The 22,501-nt window shown below is 39.3% G+C and overlaps 1 protein-coding gene across 5 annotated transcripts in view; it reads right to left on the reverse strand.

The window, feature by feature from the left end:
• The window catches only part of LOC147306139 (protein bicaudal D homolog 2), a 23,174-nt gene continuing 673 nt past the window's right edge, over nucleotides 1-22,501 (reverse strand). Inside the window, exons 2-10 of one of the 5 annotated variants that reach the window (XM_086278980.1) lie at nucleotides 19,587-19,922; nucleotides 17,079-17,291; nucleotides 16,749-16,901; nucleotides 13,542-14,054; nucleotides 11,734-12,600; nucleotides 10,963-11,142; nucleotides 7,288-7,439; nucleotides 4,687-5,026; nucleotides 1-2,517 (exon numbers count right to left, since the gene is read on the reverse strand). In XM_086278980.1, coding sequence (XP_086135106.1) covers nucleotides 2,512-2,517; nucleotides 4,687-5,026; nucleotides 7,288-7,439; nucleotides 10,963-11,142; nucleotides 11,734-12,600; nucleotides 13,542-14,054; nucleotides 16,749-16,901; nucleotides 17,079-17,291; nucleotides 19,587-19,838 — 2,676 coding nt within the window. In that variant the 5' untranslated portion in view covers nucleotides 19,839-19,922 and the 3' untranslated portion in view covers nucleotides 1-2,511. Of the gene's footprint in view, nucleotides 2,518-2,716; nucleotides 5,027-7,287; nucleotides 7,440-10,962; nucleotides 11,143-11,733; nucleotides 12,601-13,541; nucleotides 14,055-16,748; nucleotides 16,902-17,078; nucleotides 17,292-19,586; nucleotides 19,923-21,725; nucleotides 21,893-21,938 lie in introns of those variants that run through there. The other 4 variants (XM_086278978.1, XM_086278977.1, XM_086278979.1 and 1 more) reach the window with 4 other exon arrangements.

Below are 22,501 nucleotides of genomic sequence, written 5' to 3' on the forward strand. Positions count from 1 at the left end.
TACGGTGTTGGCTTGTTTTTATTCTTCATGACAAAAGTGGATAGAAGGTCAATGAAAGGTCAACGTTGCATACACAAAAAGTTGAGGACCTCAAATGTGTTATGTGGAGTGTGTGCTTGTCAACAATTTACACAGAATGCAGACCACATAAATACAGTTAAAATATTATACAAGAGTGGCAATTAAATTATACACACATCTGCACAGAGTGACTTAAATCAATGTACAACCTTCAGTGTGAAAATGACATTATGTTAAAGTATTTTCACTTTTTAGCCAGAGTGTGTGGACATAACTTCAATAAATAAATGGAGGAGCTAACCCGGCAGTCTACAATCTTTGATACATTAGGTCCAAATGTATTCAGAATATTAAAAGAAAGTTCAGTAGTTGTAACAGTTGTCTAAAATATCAATCAGCTAATTTTGATTCATTTAAGTTATTACTTAATCCTTAATGAGGTAACATGATTAATAAATACAAGGCATGCCAGCTAAAAAGTGAAAATATTTTACCAAAATGAGATATCACTTTTTTCAGTACTAACACTGCTCAGTGAGTTTATTTAAAATAATTAAAACATTAAAAAAAAATACAACTACAGTGTTGAACTTTAGCCTCTATTTAGAAAATGTGACTTTCTGAAACAGCAGACAAGACCAAAATCAAGGCACAAAAAACCAAAACAAAACACCAGCTAACCAAAAATAAAACCTCATCAGCAGGATGCGGCTTCTTCTAGTAAAGAGGAAAGTTGAGTTTTAGTAAGTGTCAACATTTTCTAGTATTAATTTCTCCGTTTTCAAACAGCTTTTCCCAAATGCAATTGAAAGGACCACGATTGGTCGTGTTAAGTCAGTTTAATACATTGTAAGTTGCCTTCAGTGAAAAAAAAAGGTGAGGTTACAGTGCCAATGTCAACCTGTGCAATGCTGTCTTCAAGTCAAAGTCCATATATCATACTGCTCTTTAAGCAGTCCCTTTAGAGGTATCAAGTGACACATGTACATTTACATGCTATTCTTCATTGCAAACCTTTAGCAAAGCAGTGTCATGTCTGAGTTCCCACACACTTTAAATGAAGCAGCTTTTTCAGATTTATTTATTCTTGATTCTAAGCCATAATGTGCAAATAGATGCAAACTTCAATGTAATGCTTTTTAAATGATCGGGTATCAGTATTTATTTCTACTTTCTATAAGCAGCAACCCCAGCAATACCTGGTATTAGCATTTCAAACTGAAAACAACACATGCTGTAGAGAAGCAGCCTGCTTGCTGTGGATGATACTAGGTTATTACTATTCATTTATTTTGGTGGCACAAAAAGCATGATGACATTATGCTATGAAATACAAAACACGAATATTGTTGATTAGCTGTTCAAAGGAGCAAAGAGAAAGCAGATATCGAATGGAAAATGTTGTCACAGTAATGAAGAGAAATGACAATGGAGGATTTTACTAAAAGGTTTAGGGGAAACCAGGCCACTTTGTTCTAATGATGTAAGACAGTGACTTCCAAAATCTTCTTATATTAAGAGATGCAAATATCTGTTGTAAAATAGCTGCAGCCAGCCATTGGTAACGGAAAATGAGGCTAGGTTTCAAAGCCCAAAGCCTTAAACAGTAGATTGTATACAGGCACTGTCCTGACTTGGTCTGCATAGTTTGCGAAGATGCACATTACAGATTTCCCAAATCATGCATCTCACCACTCAGTGTCTGAACTGAGGTGATGAATGTATGGCTGATATTTTCCATATGAAATGTCATGTTTACTGACCTCTCTTTAAAGGGTGTGCCTGAAATCTAAGAACCAGAAATGGCGTAATAGAAAGAGCATGTAACTGCACCACCAGTAAAAGGAAGAATCTCAAGACAACAATAAGCTCTACTTTTAAGGTAAGACTATTGGTAAGGCTGCAGTGTTCTATAAAAAACTACCTGGGAGAGCTACCACAGATCATCTAATGGTTTACCAACACTAAAGACGCCAGATGGGCCTGATACATCAAGCCAGACTAAAGGCAAGAATGTAAGACATAGAGCCTTCAGAGAACAGATCATAGCCTTGAATCAAAGTCTGAGGACAGTAAATATTGTACAAGGAGAGTCTCTGAAATAAATACTGCCAATGGTTCAGTACAACACAAAGCCTTGAACAGGACCAGATGGAAGTTGGAACCACTTTGGACAACACAGGTAATGACTTCACAAAGAAATGAGCAGCACATTTGTCTCTTCATCCTTCTTCGGGCTGCATGCAGGCTTCTCCACTCCAAGCAGAGAAGACCAAAAGGGTGGGATGAGAGTTTTTTTTTTTTTTGTTTTGTTTTTTTTAAATACTTTTTTTTCCTGTCCATGGTTCTGTTAGGTAGAGTGGGGAATGTAGCATCATATCTGGGATGGACAGGATGTCTCAGGTCAGGGAAGGAGGAGGGAGCCAAGGAGTCAACATGAAGACAGGTCCTTATGGAGAAGAAGGGTTTTGGAGTAATGGGAGGAGTGTTTCAGCGCTACAAAGACAAGGTGAGACAGAGACAAAAAGGAAAAAAATATTTAGTCTGACTTAAGAACTTTAAAAAGTTTAGTGGAAAATGGTAAGGGTAAATTATAAGGATAAACAGATCAATACAACATAGAGCACAAAAGGTTAGCAATTTAGGGGTGATCAGTTAAAATAAGCAAAAATCTTAACCAAACTTAACCAAGCTGTGCAAAAACAAGATTGTTCAAGATAAAAGCAAGCACTGAGAAGGTATTTGATCAAAGTTGTTTGTTTGGTCTGTTATGCAAACAGCATAACAATTCACATGTTAGGAAATATGAAGATAATAATAATAATAATAATAATGGATACTTTATTGATCCCCATGGGGAAATTACTTGTTTTTCTCTGCATTTGACCCATTCACTCAGTGAAGCAGTGGGCAGCCCACTAAGCAGGCGCCCGGGGAGCAGTGTGTAGGGACGGTACCTTGCTCAGGGGTACCTCAGGGTAGCCGTTAAGTGGATTCGAACCGCCGACCTTCCGATCATGGGGCGACCACTTTACCTACTGAGCTATCCCTGCCCCGAAGATGAAGTCTTGGCACTGTAAGTACGCTTTCAATTTTGGAAAAGCCTTTTTAAAAACTGCTAACGTTGAAGCATGTGTTCTTTCAGTGCCCTCTAGTTCATTACTAGCACTGTCAGTGCGCCCCAGGGTGGCTGTGGCTACAATGTAGCTTGCCATCACCAGTGTGTGAATGTGTGTGTGAATGGGTGGATGACTGGATATGTAAAGCGCTTTGGGGTCCTTAGGGACTAGTAAAGCGCTATATAAATACAGGCCATTTACCATTTCATTGATATCAATGATAGTTTATTAGTCTCTTATTTAAAACTTGTTATAGAGAAACACTATATGGACAAAAGAACTGGGCTCTGCACACACTGGACTTACAGGAGCTGCTCAGTAATGGAAACCATTGGCATGATGATCCCAGTACACAGTTATTTTGCTGAGGTTAATGCCAGAAGAGGTTTGGAGCTCGTCAGTTACTGAGTCAACAGAGCATTGGTGACTTTTGTATGCTGTGCTGCTCAGCACTCAGTGACACCACATTTACGTGGTCAACCACTTTGTGACTGAGTTGCTTTGGTTCCTAAAAACTTCCACTTTGCAAAAATACCACTTACAGCTAATTGTGGAATATTTAGGAGAAAGGAAATTCCATGAACTCACTTGTTCCAACAGTAGCAACTCATCACAGTTTCTCAAATGTTTGAAAAGGCAGACTGCATGGTTGGGCTGGAATTTACACTCCTGTGGCAATGGGACTGAAAACACCTGAATTCAGTGTGGGTCCAATACTTTTGTCAATATAGTGTGCAAACCAGTTCGATAGCTTAGATCTGCTGGCTAATTTACGTTTATTTTTTTATTGTCTCCTTGATGATTTAGAGTGTGAGCTCCGAGCCCTAGAAGATGTAGCTTTATTACCAGAGCTCTTACTGGCATTAGTGTACAACTCCTCTGTGTTTCTACTTGTAGATGTAAATGATCTTTGTCTAGACTCTCTACAGATTCCGGTCATCCTGGTTCTACTTGCTGAATTGTTAACAGAGTGTGATGTGACTGCCTGGGCCCTTGACGGACTTGAATTGAACTGTGCAGAGTCTGACAGATACGTGTTATGGCATGCTGCTGCTGCTTGTACAGAATTAGACCTGCGACCTGACTGCTTTCTCCTCACAGAAACATCTGATTTAGGGTTTAGAGCATGATTTTGTTGGCTTTCACCCCATGCTTCACTGGTGTTAGCATACACACACACCGTTTTAGAAGAGGTTAGTTTATCTATAGAAGAAGAAAACAAAGAAGACTTCAATCTGGCAGAAGAGGCAGGTACAACGCGAGTTGTGATGAAAGTGTCCTGACGTAAAGGGACAGAAGCTCTCCGGACTGATGCTCCCTTTTTTGATTCACTTACAGGATACATTTTAGAGCTTAAATCACTGTTCACAGAACTGGTGGAGCCTTTATAGGTCAGGGAAAAACCACGATTCAACTCTGTGTTACAAACATCACTGACACTATGACTTCTAATAAAAGTGGCATCTCTTTGGAGACCCTTGCTTCCGCGTGAGCGGCTGCTGGTTTGGCTGGAGTTGTCAGGATAAAGAGAAAGAGGGGTTCTTACAGGGCTTGTGTGGAGGCTTCTAGTTAGAGATCGCAGGTGGTGAGTAGCAGGAACGGGGCTAGACCGTGGACTGCTCCTCAATGGAGGCCGGGCGGGACTGCTTCTGGGGCTCCGAGGGGCACGGCCTGACTTGGTAGCAAGCTCTTTGGCCCGAGAGCGACGGGGGCTGCTGTTTAAGCTGTGTGGAGACATAGGGGCCTCCAGGTCCTCCAAACGTTGAGTAAGAGCCAGCTTCTGCTGGATGGCCATACGCAGAAGAGAATTCAGTGTCTTCTTCTCATCCTCAGCAGCAGCTAGCTGCCTCTGCATCTCATCCAGCTGGGTCACATACTGATCACACCTGAGAGATGCAACATGCAGCAAGAAATAAAGACAGAGGCATAGAAATACATGCTTCACACTAGGGCTGCTCGATTATGGCAAAAATGATAATCACGATTATTTTCACTGAAATTGAGATCACGATTATTTGACGATATTTATTTAACCCTTTAAGACCTACTATAGAACCAAGTCCACCAGAGCTTATATTATTTTTTTTACATGCTGTAGTGCCATTTGTGGGAGCACTTCAAGTTGCTATACATCAATACAACTGTTATAGCCCATATTTTAATAATATGTATGCATTAAGTCCATAGTAATTACATAAATTGCAAAAAAGTGCAATAAACTACAAAAAAAATTGAAAATTGCTTTTGTTTTGTTTACTTCTACTTGGAGAAATTTAAGAGGTTTATCCCTCAAAACTTTAAATACAATAAAGTTGCAAAAAATAGTTTACAACAACAGGAAATTTATTTTGAGTGTCTTCATAGTTTTATTTTGGAGATACAGCAATTTTTATATACTGCAGGAAAAACAAAAAACAATCCTATGATGCAAATTTGCAAAGAAAACAGCAGGTGCATCATTTCACTGTGGGAAGTGTTACGAACAGCTGATAGGAACGGCGAAGCGTGTTTCTGGAATATTATGTTTTTGTTCCTGCAAGCGCTTTTTATGCAATTTTTGCAAAGCTATATGTGGAACGAAACCGTGACCGAGGACAAGCTGATGGCATCAGATGTAAGTACAACTCCTCCGGTTTCATATGCAAAACAAATTATTACGCTAGCTTACACGGTTCAGGTTCTACAGGGATTTAAAAATAGTTACGCAAAACGGAGCGTGCTGCTCTGACCGGCTTTAAAGGGTTAACAATGACTTTTAAAAAATAATATAAAATAGTGTGCAACATCACTGAAGTTTTTTTTTTTTTAAACTCTCTTTTCAACCAACGGCAGTCACTCTCCAAATAACTTCTGCTTAGCTTTCCGAGCTTCCCTCGGGTCCTCTTAATCAGTGGTCTCCAACCTTTTTTGCGCCACGGACGGTTTATGCCCGACAATATTTTCACGGACCGGCCTTTAAGGTGTCGCGGATAAATGAGGGAGGGGCTAATAATCGGCTCAGTCATTTTTAATGATCGTTGAAAGCCCAGATCGTAATCGTGATTAAAATTCGATTAATTGAGCAGCCCTACTTCACACGACTTATAGTGTGTTAAATGCAAACATCAAACACCAGCAGGGATTGCAACTGAAGATTATTGTTATTATTGGTTAATTTTACAGGCTAACAAATCATTAAAAATATCACAAGCTATCACAAGTTACAAAAGCAAAACTTTTTTCCCACGGATTATTTTTTGTAGTTAAAATAAATAAATTAACATTGATATCAAACTGAGATAAATAATGTTGTAAAAGCTTCAATTCATTCATTCACTGGCAACCGGGAACGATGCTAACTGGAAAATGTAAGTAAAAATATGTTTAAAATGAGTACGGTAATACACCCTTATTTTCATATATTGTAGAGATGCACTCATACTAGCTATCCACATGATGGCTCCACTGAACCTGATTCTAAGCAAATATCTTTTTATAAAGCTGTAATCTCTATCCTATTGGAACAGACAGTAGCAGCCCTTCATTACTGGCTCTTCTTCAATCCTTCTTAGGGATAACAACTGTCTGGAAAGGGCCTAGACGGTCTAATACATGGCCAAGAACCTTCTCAGGGCACTTTGGCAACACATAACACAATCACCAAAAACAGAAAAATAATCATTAGTGCACTCATACAAATCCCAAATAAAAACACCGCAAAGAAGAGGTTAGTGAGTCAAGTGTTATGATCTGTATGTTTAACTCTTAACATCTTCCCCTCGATAGTATGGTGGTGTTTATAGTCAAACCCATGTCCTACAAACGTTAAAAGTCTTTCTTAAAGGTGACCTTGCTTGATCACCCATCAGCACAGGGCAAAGCATGTGGTTTGTAATCTTCACGTGAACTAGTGGATTGCCCATAGGTGTAATAAGCATGGTAAGCTCATTACACGAGTGAAAGCAAAAGCTGTACCTTAGCAAGAGCACAACTAATAAGCCTTAAAACTACTAGTACAGAGCCAAATACAATCCAGTTTTAAGACATTTTAAAGCAGTTTTTTAAATGTTTGTTTCTTCTAACTTTATTAAATATATGATTGTGTTATATTTGTCCTCCCTGAGTCAGTAATATGTTTTGCTTCAAATCACATGAAATGAAAGCTTACCGGCTGGCGAACATGACTCGAAGAGAAGAGAAGGTGGCAGCGTCCTCCTTCAGGGCTTTGAGCTCATTTCGGAGCTTCATCATGGTCTCTGACACCATACTCTTCTCCGTCTCATACTTTGTTTTCAAATTGGATAAGGCCAACTCTGCAGTCTGCAATAACAAAAATATTATTTAGTATCAAAATGGGGTTTTAAAAACACATTATGATCTGTTGCTGGTATGAAAACACATTATTTAAAATTATGCACTTCTTTCAAAACTAGGAATACTCTGGAGACACTTGCATGCGATAATAAATGCCGGCCAAGAATTTAGGGTCAAATTCCTTAGATTTGAGTAGCTTCAGTGACAGCTCAACTGTTCCTGTCCTATGTGACTACAAAATTTCCTGTTAAACAGCAATCTCGGTCAGAGTTTTAAAGATCAATGAAAAGAAAAATCACTATTATGAAGAAGGCACAAAATCAACAATATGACTCTATAGTTTAAACACGCTGTATCTTAAGCAAATAGTTTGTTCTAAATCACGTTTGCCCCACTAATGGGATTGCTTTTTACTTATCTGTTCTCCAAATACAAATATCAGTGTAACAATCTCATGTGTAAATGGTTTGATTACATCAGAGGCACCAGTGGACAGCTAACGTCAACAGACTTGAGAAGGAAAACTATTGTCAGTGACCACTGGCCCATCAAACAGATTACCTTAAGTGTGCGTATGTGTATACAGGACTGACTGTTCAGGTAATGACAGAAACAGGTCATGCAATGCTGAACATAGCACATCAGAGGAGAGGTTGAACTCTCTTTCCCTCTTCCCTTTGTGCTATGTCACATCAGAGGAGAGGCTGATGTACTCAAGGTGCACAATCATGTGGGTCCAGGGGACTGTCTAGACAAGACATTGATGAGACAGGTCACCCATACTGCTTATGTGAGATTATGGATGGATAATACTCCTGCAAAGTGAGTTATATAACAAGCACGTATGGCGTCTCCAGTTGGACTGGTCAGTGCTTTCAGCAACATGCTCTCTCACTTGACCTAATTCTCAGTGAGCAGACAATTTCCTGAAGTACTTTTATATGGGGAAATGCACAACATCAATATAGTTACAGGATTATTTTATTATTGTTGGCTGTATCTGTGAATAGCAATTGTTTTCCCAACTTTTTTACTTACTCAACCTAACAGGAAGTGCTATGTCAAACATTTTTTAATGTTATGTTTGCTTTAAATTTACTTGGAGTTGGCACCAAAGTAACAGACAAAAGTAAAAGCAATAGTTACTGCGGCTGTGTGTTATTATAAACGAGGATAAAAATAGTGCGCATGAACTTTGCAAAAAGCAGCTTGCACATCAAAGCTCAGCAATCAACTCAACACTGAAATCTTTTCACAGCAAACTTTTACTTTAAGTGTCATGTTTACTGTCACCAGCAACTTTGAAGTTGCTGGTGACAGTAAACACAAAACCAGCAGCTTTGTCATAATAAGAAAATGGTGTGTTAGAATGAATTTATTTTGCATAATCAATGATAGCAGCAATGCTTGTCTGGCTGCTTACTGATACTTAAGTGATGGTGTGTCTGGTACGGTTATTGGGATTTACTGCCAGTCTCCGGTACCAATCCCTGCTTATTATAATAAGGCTAAGCAGAATGCACTCAGTGGACTGTGGCCAGTTTTAGTTAATCTAAGGATTTGTTGAAAAGCAGATAAAATTTCACTCAAGATTTTCATTGGTTGACTAGAGGCCTATTAAAGGCTCCAACATACTTCTATGGTGATCCTACACATAACGTATAATTGCATTCCAGAATTTCCAGTTGAAGTCAGAAATCTGAATTCCTGAGTTCCCAGTCACAATTTTTCAAAGTCTGAGCATCCCCACCAAGCTTGACTGAACAATCCAAGATGACAGCAATAAATGTAAAGTTAAAAGGTAAAATTGTATAACTTGCAATTTGTTCTGTCACTGCTGTGTATTCATGACTTGCTAATGAAGCCATATGCATAGCTCTGACACAGCACAGCGCAAAGAAAAAAAAAAGTTAGTGATGCATGAATGACTCGATCTTGCTAAGAAGCAAAACAAATTCAGCAAAGCAATGAGAAACACCGAGTATTACTGGAACACACTTGACTAAGGAGTTACGTCATCCCCAGCTTTGACGTCTGACTTCTGAGATAAACAGAACACAGCATTAGGACAGCTGTGCAGACCAAGCCCTACATGTCGTAACTCTTTACTGTCACCAGGGGGCAGTGTCAGAAACAACTAAGTGAATTTATAAAATATAAAGAGTTGAAGCAAAACAAAGTGTTAAAAAAACAAACAAAAACAAAAAAATGTGTCCACTGCAGTCACTGTCTCTGATTCTTGAGCTGAATTTGTTGATCACAAATTTTTTGTCCTCTCACACTTCTCTTGCTTGTGGCAAAAGCAACTCTCAGACACATAACTAGTTGTACCATAAATTACCCCTAACAAGAGATGACAACTCTTTTATCTTATAACTTATATCTAACACAGACTAATGGTTAAATATTAGCAAGGTTAATTTTCAGACAATCTGTGTAAACCAAGGTAGCTATTCTCAAAATTATGTTCATATAACAAAACAAAAACAATGAAGCCTGCCTTCTATGAGTGAAAGTGGGAAAGTATAGGAAAGCTTGATTTTAATATCAAGCAGCAAAACTACAAACACTGACCTTAGACACAAAAGAATTAAAGATCAAATGACATTAGTTGGCCTCAATTCTAAACAAGGCACATTCCAAGAGACCTTTAAGCCCTTTTTCCTTTAGTACTTACTTGGATCGGCTCAACTTGGCTTGATTTGTTTTCATTACAATCGAGTACCACCTAATATGTGTGGGGTCATTATACCAACATAGCCAATGTCCTGTGATGCCACTGACTAACAAATTGGTGGCATGCAGTCTGTTGACGTCACATTTTAGAAATGACTCTGATCGCTTGGAACCCCAGCCAAGTAGATAGTAAAAAAAAGTCCCTGGAAACACTTACTATGACCTAATGGAAAACCCTAAAAACTGCATCAAGCCGTGACAATCAACCCGAATAGGTACTAACTGATAGGGGCCATTACTTATTCATAAATGGGACATACGACTTGTTTCGGACAGTGAATGAGCTACGGTGTATATCAAGGTGCTTTACAGGTGAGGTTAGTATAACTGTCAGTGGTGACAATCCTGCTAAATGAGTTTTTCTTCTGTTAAACAAATAAATTATTTAAATTATTTCTTTTAACATGTATCAACAACCTGACATACACAGGGAGGATGAGATGAAGGCGAAAAAACAGAAAGAAAATGCTTATACAAATGGCATTTGTGTAGATTTAAAGACAAATAGTTTTTCAATATTTGGCATGGTGTTTGTAAAAACAGGTTTGTCAGAGTAACAGTGGTAAGTGTGGAAGTTATGTCAATGCTGTACATGAGAATAAACATGACTGGTGACATAACACCATCTACATATATATGAATGGGGCAGTAATTGTAAAGACTGTAGCAAAGGGCTGGTGCCAAACAGCCGATACACTCACAACTTCAGCTCCTTCTCAAGTAACACTATACTTCCCTTCACTGAAGATAAAGACAAACATTACAACACAGATACTTGCTTACTGTGACCTACCTGTTTGTTAGCCTTGAGAACAGTCCTGAGGGTAGCAATCTGTTCTCTCTTGGTACTCAGAAGAGACTTGAGTTTTAACACTTCCTCCAAGAGGTTTTCATTGTCCCGCTCTGCCTCTCCACTGCTGCTTAGCCCTGAGTAGGGCACTGCACCCCTCTGACGACAAAGGTCCACTGCCACCTGAGAGAACAGAGACAGATATTTATAAGGGTTAGCACAGTTAGTCTGGCAAATAACATTTCTTATATAACGGGAACAACATTTTGATTTAAAAAATAAAAAATAAAAAAATCTTTATCACGAAATGATCACATTTCTTAACAATAACACTGAAGTGGCAGGAATAAATCTTCAAACATGTAAAAGAGGATTTATTTTTTGTTTGAGAATATGCACTTCTCTAGTTAATGAACTTGTTACCACCCTGTCTTTTCTTTCGGTGTAATGGAGGTTACAGTTCTACTCTGACCCCTGATAAGCCGCTACATTCACGCCCACACGTGTCACTGTAGCCCATGCCAGGCACTGGATTTGTGCAGACATGGGACCAGCTGAACTCTGTTAACAGGCTGAGCAGATTATTAGGTTCAGTGAAACATTTGTAAAGGAGTTAAGGATTTTACCCAGAATAAAAGTTTGTTTTTCAGCATTAGGGTTACAGCAAAAAAGTTTGAGAATTTGCACTGGTTACAAGTTTTAGTTCACAAAGAACTAAGTAGTGTTGGAGTACTACATTAATAAATGTCACAAGAACTACACTTTTTGTCTTACCCGAAGATGTTTTATCTGGCAACGGATGACTGCTACTAAGTTGCGAACATTGGAAGGGTCCCTGAAATCTAGGGTGGGGGATCCAGGGCAGGTAGGAGAGTCTCCACTGGTTACAGCACTGTCAACTTCTCCCATAAACTGCAACGCTGCAGCTTTCGAAATGAACATGTCATTGGCTCGAGTCTTCTTTTGGACGCTGTGCTGGGAATAGAGGTGTGATCTTCTGGCGCTGCCTCCTGACCTGGCACCATCACGATAATAGTCCAGGGTGACCCGTTTGGGAGTAAGGTTGTTGCATACACAGATGTGGTGATACAGGTTGGACAGCTCCTCAGAGAAGGCCAGCAGCTCTTCCTGAGCAACACTTAAGTGCCCTTCAGAATCACTTGCCACTTTCCGTGTTGCTCCAATCTCCTTCTCCAGCTCACTGATGCGCTCTTGATCTTGCTTGCTGGACTTGATACACTGACGGATTTTGTCAGCCAGCTCCTGGGCCTCAGCCCTCCAACGCTCCTTCTCTTGCTTGTATCTCTGCTCCAGGGTGTTATAACGTGTTCCTGCCTGAGACAGTTCATCTCGCAGCTTTAGAAGCTCTTCGCTAGCCGCGCGCATACGCGCTTCCAGCACCTCCTTGCTCTTGGTGTCTACCTCATAGTCAAATACAGCATTGCCACCATCTTTTTCTGTCTCATTATCTCCTTTGTCATCCACCTCTTGGCTTTGTTGTCGACTACTCTGCACAGCTTCCAGCTGCTGGGTGAGAGAGCCAACCTTGTCTTCTTGCTGACTGAGTGCCTGTCTGGACATTACCAGCTGCATCTGCAGTTCCTCCACCTTGCTAGTCAAGCTGGACTTCTCTCGCTCTGCCTGGATGTACACACAAACATAACATGAGAAGTCTGTAATTATTAACATCAGTTCACAGAACAAGAACAATACTGAATGTTGATTAATTTCAAAACAAAAAGGGAGGTTATAAATGTCTGTGACACACATTTCTCCCCCACCACCTTTACTCATTATAAATTTTTAATGTCAAATAGCGACATCTGTTCAGTAGGAACTTTCAAACCCAGCCTCCTGATTTAAGTGCACCATGAATAATATATTTACATTACATAGAGAGCAATGACAGCTCAAGACATTCTTCATTTCCTGAAGTACCCTTTGGTTTATGAAGCTTTATCAGGTGGGAGCTGGAGAAAGTGCTTGATGGAATACACAATATATATTAATGCTCCTCCTCCATCACAAAACGGATGTGGTCTAGAGCAGGAAGTGGCAGAGAGCCCTGCTAACAGCTTAGCGCACAGACTAAATTGTATATCCTCCTTACTTAGCCAAGCCAGATAACAGCTTTCTATTTTACATATCTACAGTAAATAAACTGTCTAAACCTTTTAAAGGCTTTTAAATTCATATATAAAAGGTCATAAGAAAGCAACATAGGGTAAATGCTTAAGTAATTATCAAATTATTGTGTGTTATTTTTCTTAACTCTGTTAAGACTATTAATGGGCACCCAAGCATCTGAGAAACAATGATACCCTAAACCCTAATTCTACTTTTAGTGATACTTGAAACTGACTGTGATGGCTATAGAATTACCACACTAAACTAATGATACTTCCATACCCAAACGTTTGCAAATTCTCGTTACCTCTGTACACAATCCATAAAATGACTTCATTCTCTTAATAACATGTAGGATTGAAGTTACTTTTTTTAGTTCCTTTTAATCATTTGTCCTCAGTGGGATACCACAAAGAAGCATTTGAAAAAAAGGTAAGTGTTTTTCTGTTGCTCACCTGTAGGAGCTGCTGCTTTAGTTTCTGACTGTCTGAAAAGTGTAGCTCACTCAGCAGGTCTGCGACCAGTCCAGAAGCAGGAGCACGAAGTACATCACTGTGGCGTGGGGTGGAGTAGCGATGGATGAGGCCGTTACTTTTGGAGCCACCCAAGTGAGGAGGGTTAGCAGAACTGGAAGAAGATCCAGGACCGTTATTAAAACCGCTGTCCTGATTCTCATCCCCATCCTCCCCTTCACCCTCTCCACCCTGGCCCTCTTCCTGGCTGTCATCCAGCTGCTCCAAGTGGAGCTCCAGGTTCCCCACAGAATCAAAGGGGTTAAGGGTCAAGGCAGAGAGCTCCCGCCGCAGACTGTTTTTCTGCTCCCTTTCCTCCTTCAGTGCTTCAAGGGCCTCATCCAGCTGCCTCTCTGCAATCTCCCTCAGTCTTCCAGCTTCCTCCAGCTGTCCTCGCAGCTCCTCCTGCTCCTCGTTCTTCTGGGTCAGCTCCAGCTTAATTGATTCAAACTCAACCTGAAATAAGATTAGAAGCAGGACAAGAAGACTTTCTTTGTTACTTTATTCAGCTCATTTAGTATGAATGGAAATTGTATCCCTAACATGCAAATACACTTATCACTGCATTTAGCAAAGTTACACTCACAACCAGACAGCTTCAGTAGGCAAATGAAAACTACACTGTCTGACTTCATAGTCACCCAAACCAATAATTTTATTATTGCTATAGCATAGTTTCTTCCCCTCTGCTGTTGGACACATGAACAATAACCATATGACTGTTCCCGCTACTAACACATGACCCTACGCTGTGTTCACTGCATCATTCCATGTTTGGCACTGATCACCACCTGCACTCATGTATATATCTTTCAACGTAGCACTCTTAATTCTTATTCTCATGTATATATCTCATGTATAGCTCATGCACATATCTTTCTATGTAGCACTTTTAATTCTTATCCCTACTTTTATTTTTTTTCATGTCTATTTAAGTGCTATTTATGACACTATTTAAGTGCTATTTATTACACTATGTTTGCACTGAAGCACCGCAGCAATTTCCTAATGTTGTAAACCTGCTCAACATTTGGCAATAAACCCCTTTCTGATTCTGATTCTGATTCATAAATGAACAGTCAAAATAAAGTGGATAAAAATGTATCCATTTAGGAATTCTAATAACAATGTTTGCTGGGCTCTTGCTAGAAACACAGTAGCTTTTAGAAGCTTAACTTAAGCTTAATTTATAACAGTATTTATAACAGTATGTTTGCACTGAAGCACCACAGCAATTTCCTAATGTTGTAAACCCGCTCAACATTTGGCAATAAAACCCTTTCTGATTCTGATTCTTTCTGATTCTGACATAAAGTACACATAAAATAATGCATGTTTCTTATAAATAGCTATAATATAACATTGAAATTGTCCTTCTATGATTGATAGGCTAAAGATCAGTTAGGGTACATGTGTTAACATCAAAGGGCCAAATCTGTACAGTCATGGACAATTTTTAGTCTGGCATGGATATCATTTTAGGTTATTGAGAAATTCTGGTCTGCCAGGCTGTAGCTGTGGTCTCTGCAGGTTAAAAGCTTGCTAACACAGAATGCAACAAAATGAAAGAAGAAAAAAAAAGAAAAGTTTATACTGAGGGCAGACAATTTCAACCAAAGCAAGAAACTGGACAGCTTATGCTTTTACCAAGTGTAAAGAAAGGCCAGTGTATCTTTCTCAAGAGACATAAAATGTCTCTTGAGAAAAAACATAATTTGCAGCATTGCACTAATGTTTGAATTAAAATGAATTATTAAAAGCCAAGCTAACACTAGTTCTCAAGTTCAGGCTGTTAAAAAAGGTACTTATTTGGCTATATGGTAGCTTACTACAATAGTAAGACTAATAATTGGCTAGCTTTTATGTGGACCACATTATGTGTGAAAAGGCCAAATGAGACATACATTTTGGACTCAAAGCATGTCCATCTGTCCCTTCATGTGATTCTCATTTTCCAGTGTGTCCCTCAAATGAAAATGAATGTGGTTTCATTTAAAAATTATATTCCAGACAGAGAGATACAGATGACAAAATATTTTCTTTCAAAGTCAACTCACAGGTCACATACATTTTTCCCAAATCTAGTACTGACAGAGATGTGTATGCACATCAAGCAGACTTGGAATAACTGCTTAATACAACAACCAACATGAAAAATTTACATATAAGTACAGTGTCTATGGAGCATTTTCCAAAGCTGTGCTTATATTTACAAAATATTCTCACATAAAATTATTAAAACAAAAATATCTAAATTCTCAGAGCACATAATGTCCTCTAGAATGTGAAAAAATAAATAAAAAACACAACATCCCGAAATATCTTGAGAAACATGAAATAGTTACACTGAAACATGGTTGCCATGGTGCAACACACAGCTATAATTACACACTTTCAATCACACTGCATTACAAATGTTAAACTGGCTTTGGTATTCGGCTTTCAGTGGAAGCAGGTTTTATGGGAATATACTGTCTAATGAAAAACACAGGTAGTTATGAGATGAATAGCATGTCCTCTGCTGTGGGAGCTGCTTCATTTGGTGAAAAGAACAACACTATTCACCCGGCAACTAGACTGTCCAGTCTGTTCACCAGCAGCTTTTTTGTTACCGTCCTTTGAAGTTTTGACAACAAACATGTTGTGTGGTATAGTGTATTTGTTTACCTTCCTCCTCATGTGTGAAGGTGGAGGAACAAAACCTTACTGAATTATTTCTCTTCATTTCTCCATACGGTTGGAGATTAGGGTTATTGATAGAGGAGAGAGATGGGCAGAGCAAGCGAGCTCTGGCTTTGGGCATTATCAGGTTTAGCTAAAACCCTCGCAGTTACCCCACCACACTAGTCTACTTCAGGTAATTCAGAAACTCTGTAACAAAGGTAACCTGCTTTTCTGTGTCACCATGCTCTCTGGCCCTAGAAATTCTGAACACTACTGTTTCACACATCCATGTCTCCTCGTCAGCCCCTTCCTGCCCCTTGCCAATTTTTTAAAAAAATGTTTCAAATTTATGCAGCAGATGGGACTCAGGACATATAGAGTGGAGATGGGGGTTGTTTATCGATTTATTTCATATTCTTTCAATAATAAAATCAATAAATATAATGTTATACAAAAATGATTGTGTGAAGGAAGGTGACAACTGACCTGGTTTTCCTTGAGCACAGACACCTGCTTTTGCAGAGATATGTTCTCTTCCTCTAGCTCCCCATTGTCCTGCAACTGGCGCAGCTCACGCACTTTATATTCCTTTATTTCATCCCTCAGGTGGCCTTTCTCTGCCTCAAGACACTCACACTCCTGTGGAAGAAAATCCACAGTAAAATCAGTACAAAGCACAGCTTAACATGCTTAACTGTCAATTACATATCATATACTGTTAATTCTAGGCTAGAGAACTAATATTTTCTCCAAAGGGATTTAATTTTTATTTGCATTTATCACGAGAAGAGGGAGTACTGAATGAGTACACCATACCTTCTTCAGCTGGGTGGAGAGCCCCCCAAGTCTATCAATCTCTGCGTGGGCATTGCCCAGAGCAAGGCGTGCTTGCTTCAGCTCTGTCTGAACTTCCTCTATGCGCGTTGCCATGGCAGCCTCTTTACTGGCAGTCTCCTGTAGCAGGCTCTCCTCCCGGCACTCTCCATCAGCAGCTGCACGTTTCTGGCTGCTCACAGAATCTGCAAATGCCTTAACACAAACAAAAACTGATAAGGACAGCTCTAAAACACTATTTGACACACTATTGTGTTACACATAAGGGGGGAAACAATAACATTTGACCCATATCATTATAAAGATAAGAAATGTAAACAATGTAAACAAAGGAGAGGAAATTGCACTTCTCTGTCAGTTTTCAGTGGACATTAATCACCTGAGACCTGACTGCAATGAGGAAATAGCTGATATGGTTCTGTAACCTTGGACCTTAACAGCAATTTCCACATCATTTTTGCAGTTCTGTTTGTCTTGCCTTATACTATGACCCTAATAGATTACAGTTATCTAGCAATAACATGCATTTTTTCACAGCGTGCCACAACCACAGACCTTGACACACACTATGCACCAATAAGTGCTAATGAAAGAAAGATCACATAAGGGTTTTAATGAAACAAACAAGCTACTAAACATGCCTAAATGATCACTAATAATATGGTTACATAATGACCAGCACAGGAGCTCAACCCTGCCAAAACCTAAATGGGTAAATAGCCAAAAATAAAAAAGGAGGTTTACACTGATTTTAAAAATAGCTGAAATCAGAAACAGTACAGCACTTAAATTTATATGGCATTATAAAGCATCCCAGCTGACCACTTTTACTGTTATTCTTACAGATAAATTGATTAATATCAGTAACTACCCGTAAGAAGGATTTTTTTTTTTTTTTTAATTTCTCCCCTTTTAATTTGAACAGGCAGATGGAATAACTGCAAAATCAGAAATCTGCCCACATGACCGGACTTAGTTTTATAGGATTAATTTCTTACATAAATCAGTATTTAAAAACCTGTTCCAGTAATACCAAATACCTTTGTGGGTCTATAAGTATTTGTGACAAAATTTACATTAGGAAACACTTGTTAAAACATTCTTAATGTGCTAATTATTCTTCAGTTTTCTGTATGGAAACAACACTGCATTAATCAGTTATTTTAGCAGAAATTCAGTGGCAATATGAAAACGGAGTCTAATACAGTTTTTGTACCTTTAAAATTGAGATTCAAACGATCTAGTAAATATGGTCAAGTCAGTGTTACTATACAATGGTTATTTACTTAACCCCCCCCCCCCCCCCACAATGGTGGAAAGTGCATTGTTTATAATATGAAAAGCCTATGCATTATTTCAATGTATCTATGAAAGGCATGGTTTAAACATAATCAGAGCTTTGCTGTATTGGCCTGATCTTTTATCTTGAATATCCTGCTCTGACCATATTAAATCCTTAATGCTTTAACATAACGAATCAAAATCAGCTAAATTTAGACATCCAAATTAACATATGTTAATAGCAACATGCTGACTAACTGGATGCAAAAACGTCATAATCAGTTAACACTCTTCTCCTGCCAACATCAAATGACATGTGAGGCAAACCTGACTCAACATGATCACAAGACAAGACATTCAAAGTATAATATTAGGTCACAACTGTAACAGAGCTGTTATTGTTTTATCAGAAAGTGAGAGCTACAAAAAGACAATGACAGAATGAACAGGCAAATTCATGACATAGTCCACTGGCACGTGTAAAAAAAACAAAACAAAAAAAACCCTCAACCATGGTATCTTTAAAGGACTGCAAGACCGCAAGGCAGCTCCTCAACTATGAACTATAAAATGAATAAACTTAGAGAGATTGTGCTTATATATAATAGCAGCAATTATGGTGTTGATGGCATTTAAATTATGCCTACCAATAATGTAAACCCGTTAAACCTGATAATTATAAAATACAATTTTTGTATGGTGTCCATTGTTTCATGATTTTAATACCCTGCAAAATACAAGAGTTCTGTTTATTAGACCATTACTGTGAAAGCTTACAACGGGAAATGCATTTCATTGCGCACATTTTATTATATAAACAAAAGATCACACAGCAAGTATGTGATATAGGAAAACTACCTGGAAACCAGTGGAATGATGACCTCACAAGCTTACAAGGTAAATATGGTAAATGGACTGGTGTTTTTTTAGTGCTTTTCCCAATCACACAAGCACTTTTTTCTATGCTTTCCCTATGTAAGTGCTTTCTATCTAACGTTCACACAGATTCATACTCTGATGAATGCATCAGAGAGCGAGTTGGAGTTAGTATCTTGCCCAAGGATATTTGGCATGCAGACTAGAGAAGATGAGGATCGAACCACCAACCTTCCAATTAGTACGTGACCTGCTCTACATCCTGACCTACAGCCACCCCAAATATATAAATAAACAATCTAAAAAAATAACATATGCCTTAGGTGCTCCTACCTCTTTGAGCTGTTGTAGCTCCAGTTTGAGAGATTCATGCTCTTCTTCCAGCTGTGTGTGTTTCATCTTGAGGGAAGCACTTTCCTCCAGCACCACCAGACCGTAGCGGGCTGCCTGTAGCTTTTCCTCTGTGGCCTCTTGAAGCTCGAGAGTCAGCCGCATCACTTCAGCCTTCAAATCCCTGCTCCCCATCTCCGCTTCCTCTTCTCCCTCGGCCATTGCACCTGCTGGGTCTGCACCCGCCTCCAGCATCCTTACTTAGTCTCCTGCTTGTCTGCAAATGTTTTACTGAGACAATTGCCTCCTTCACTCCTCTGCTTTCATTACGCCACACCACTACGGCAAAAGACAAAGAACATGGTTACATAAAATACTTGGAGATAGAAGTTTTTGCATAAATTGTAGTGTGACACTAATGGAGTAAACTGTAAGGTTTAACTTTGGGATTAGTTTAATGGGATAAAAGTTTTACTAAAGCTTTAAAGACCAGGAGAAAAATCTAAGAGATTAAATTAAGATCTAGTGCTGAAAGGGCTGCATTATCAGCTAGAGTGCTTTCTGATTTTTATTTTATTTTTTTGCATGATTGTCATACGTGATGTTTCAGATCATCAGTTTCTAATACTAAGAAAGATAACACAATAAAAATAAAATGCCCCTTTTGGTAAATCATATGTATTATTATTAAAATAATAATACATAAAATAATCACTTGAACAGAACATGTCTGACAAAGTGAATTAGGAAAAGAGATCTGGTGAACCTTCCCCCAGGAGTGGTCATCCTACCAAAATTACTCCAAGAGTGCATCAAGAACAACATCTGAAGAACAGCAGGTCTGGAGGGGGGGGGGGGGGGGGGGGGGGGGGGGGGGCGGCAGTTTTCAACAATAAGAAAGAGGCTGGGCAAAGCTGGCATCCACAGGAGGGTTCCAGGATAAAAAAAAACTCATCACTGACTAAAAAGAACACAATGGTTCATTTTCAATTTGATCGAACCATGAATTCTGCTTACTACCACAAAATTCTGAAGGACAATATCTGACCATTAGTTCATAATAGTCCACTTAAGTATGGGAAGGTTTTTGAGTGGCCAAAGTCCAGTCTTAAATCTGATTAAGATGTTTTGGCATAACTTTAAACAGGCCACTCATGCTTGAAAATTACTCATTGTAGCTGAATTAAACGATTTCTGCAAAGAAGAATGACCCAAAATCCCTCCACAATGATGTGAAAGACTCATTGCCAGTTACTGCAAATGCCTGATTGCAGTTCTTGCTGCTAAGTGTGGCACAACCAGTTATTAGGTTTAGGGGGCAATTACTTTTTCACACAGGGACAGATAGGTTTGGATAGCTTTTCATAGCTACTGGTCCTTAATAAGCTAAATCATCATTTAAGAACTCCACTTTACATTTGCTCAGATTTTTTTTTTTTTTTTTTTTTGGGGGGGGGGGGGTCTAATACTAAAATGTGTTTGATCTGAAACATATAAGTCTGACAAATATGCAAAAACATAAATCAAGAAACCGTTTTTCACCGTCTAAGAAATGATTTAGACCTAAAACAAACAAATTGATTACTGAGGTTTCCTCACATCCCCATAATTAACAAAAACAGGCTTAAACTTAAATGCAAGAGGATGCTGATGCTATTTAGTATTTTTTAGTATTTATTTATTTATTGTCATTGTCAAGAACAATGAAATTGCGTTTGGGGCTTCCATACAACCCAAAAAAAAGAAGAAAATAATAAATACCCCTTAAAACCCAAGTGTACATATTTAACCCAGTGTGACTCCAATGCAATAAGACAATCCTTAGCAATAATGTTCGTAGAAATTCAGACAAAGACCTGAGAAACATGACAAAATACAACAATGCAACCCATTCAATATTATTGTACTGTGAGATATGATATCAGATATGATAGTTATCTATTTAAGAAAGAGGGGGGGGGGGGGGGGCAGGAGGGGGAAGAGAATAAAGATATGATGCACCAATGCAGACCAGTTCATTGCTATTAAGAAGTTGGATATGGTTATTGTCCGTGAGAGGGGGGCAGAGAGTTCAGGAGCCTCACAGCCTGTGGATACAGGCTGTTGGCCAGTCTGGATGTTCTGGCCTGTATAGACCTGTACCTTCTCCCTGAGGGCAGCAGATGGAAAAGGTGGCGCGCAGGGTGATGTTGGTCCCGCAGGATACTGTGCACCCTCCTCAGACAGCGAGTGGGGAAGATATTACTGATCTCTGGCAGACTTGTTCCAATAATTCTGCCAGCTTCTTTCACCACCCGCTGGAGTGCTTGCTGATCGGCCTTGGTGCAGCTGGGGAACCACACTAGAAATCCATACGTCAGAACGCTGCTGATGGCACAGTTGTAGAAGTTCAACATCAGAGATCTGGGAATGTGTGCGCTCCGCAGTCTCCTCAGGTAGTAGAGGCGCTGTTGGGCCTTCTGTACAACTGAGGTGATATGGTTGCCCCAGGACAGGTCCTCGGTCACAGTTACCCCCAAGAATTTAAAACTGCTCACCCTCTCCACCGCCTCACTGCCAATGAAGAGAGGCAGATGGTTGTTATGGCCCCTCTTCCGGAAATCTACAATGATCTCCTTGGTCTTTTTGGTGTTTAAGACCAAGTTATTGTCGTGGCACCATGACTCTAGTTGTTGCACCTAGAGTCATGGTGCCACGACAATAACTTGGTCTTAAACACCAAGAGTAGCATCGACCAGTCTTCATCTTTCACACTACGCAAATTACTGCTAAACACTTGAAACAGCTGCTACACGACCAAGGCGCGGAAACAACATATGTTTACTTCGACCGGCCTGGGTGGGGCAGATTCCCACGATTTCCTCGTGTCCTCTTGTCTGACCGAAGATGGAAACACCAGCCGCTGGTCGTCCCGTGCC

This window comes from Aulonocara sp. 'chitande type north' Nkhata Bay, linkage group LG20 (assembly GCF_057382095.1).
Source record: "Aulonocara sp. 'chitande type north' Nkhata Bay isolate Kocher_YH1m ecotype deep benthic linkage group LG20, A_spYH_male_GT1.1, whole genome shotgun sequence".
NCBI classification, from domain to species: domain Eukaryota; kingdom Metazoa; phylum Chordata; class Actinopteri; order Cichliformes; family Cichlidae; genus Aulonocara; species Aulonocara sp. 'chitande type north' Nkhata Bay.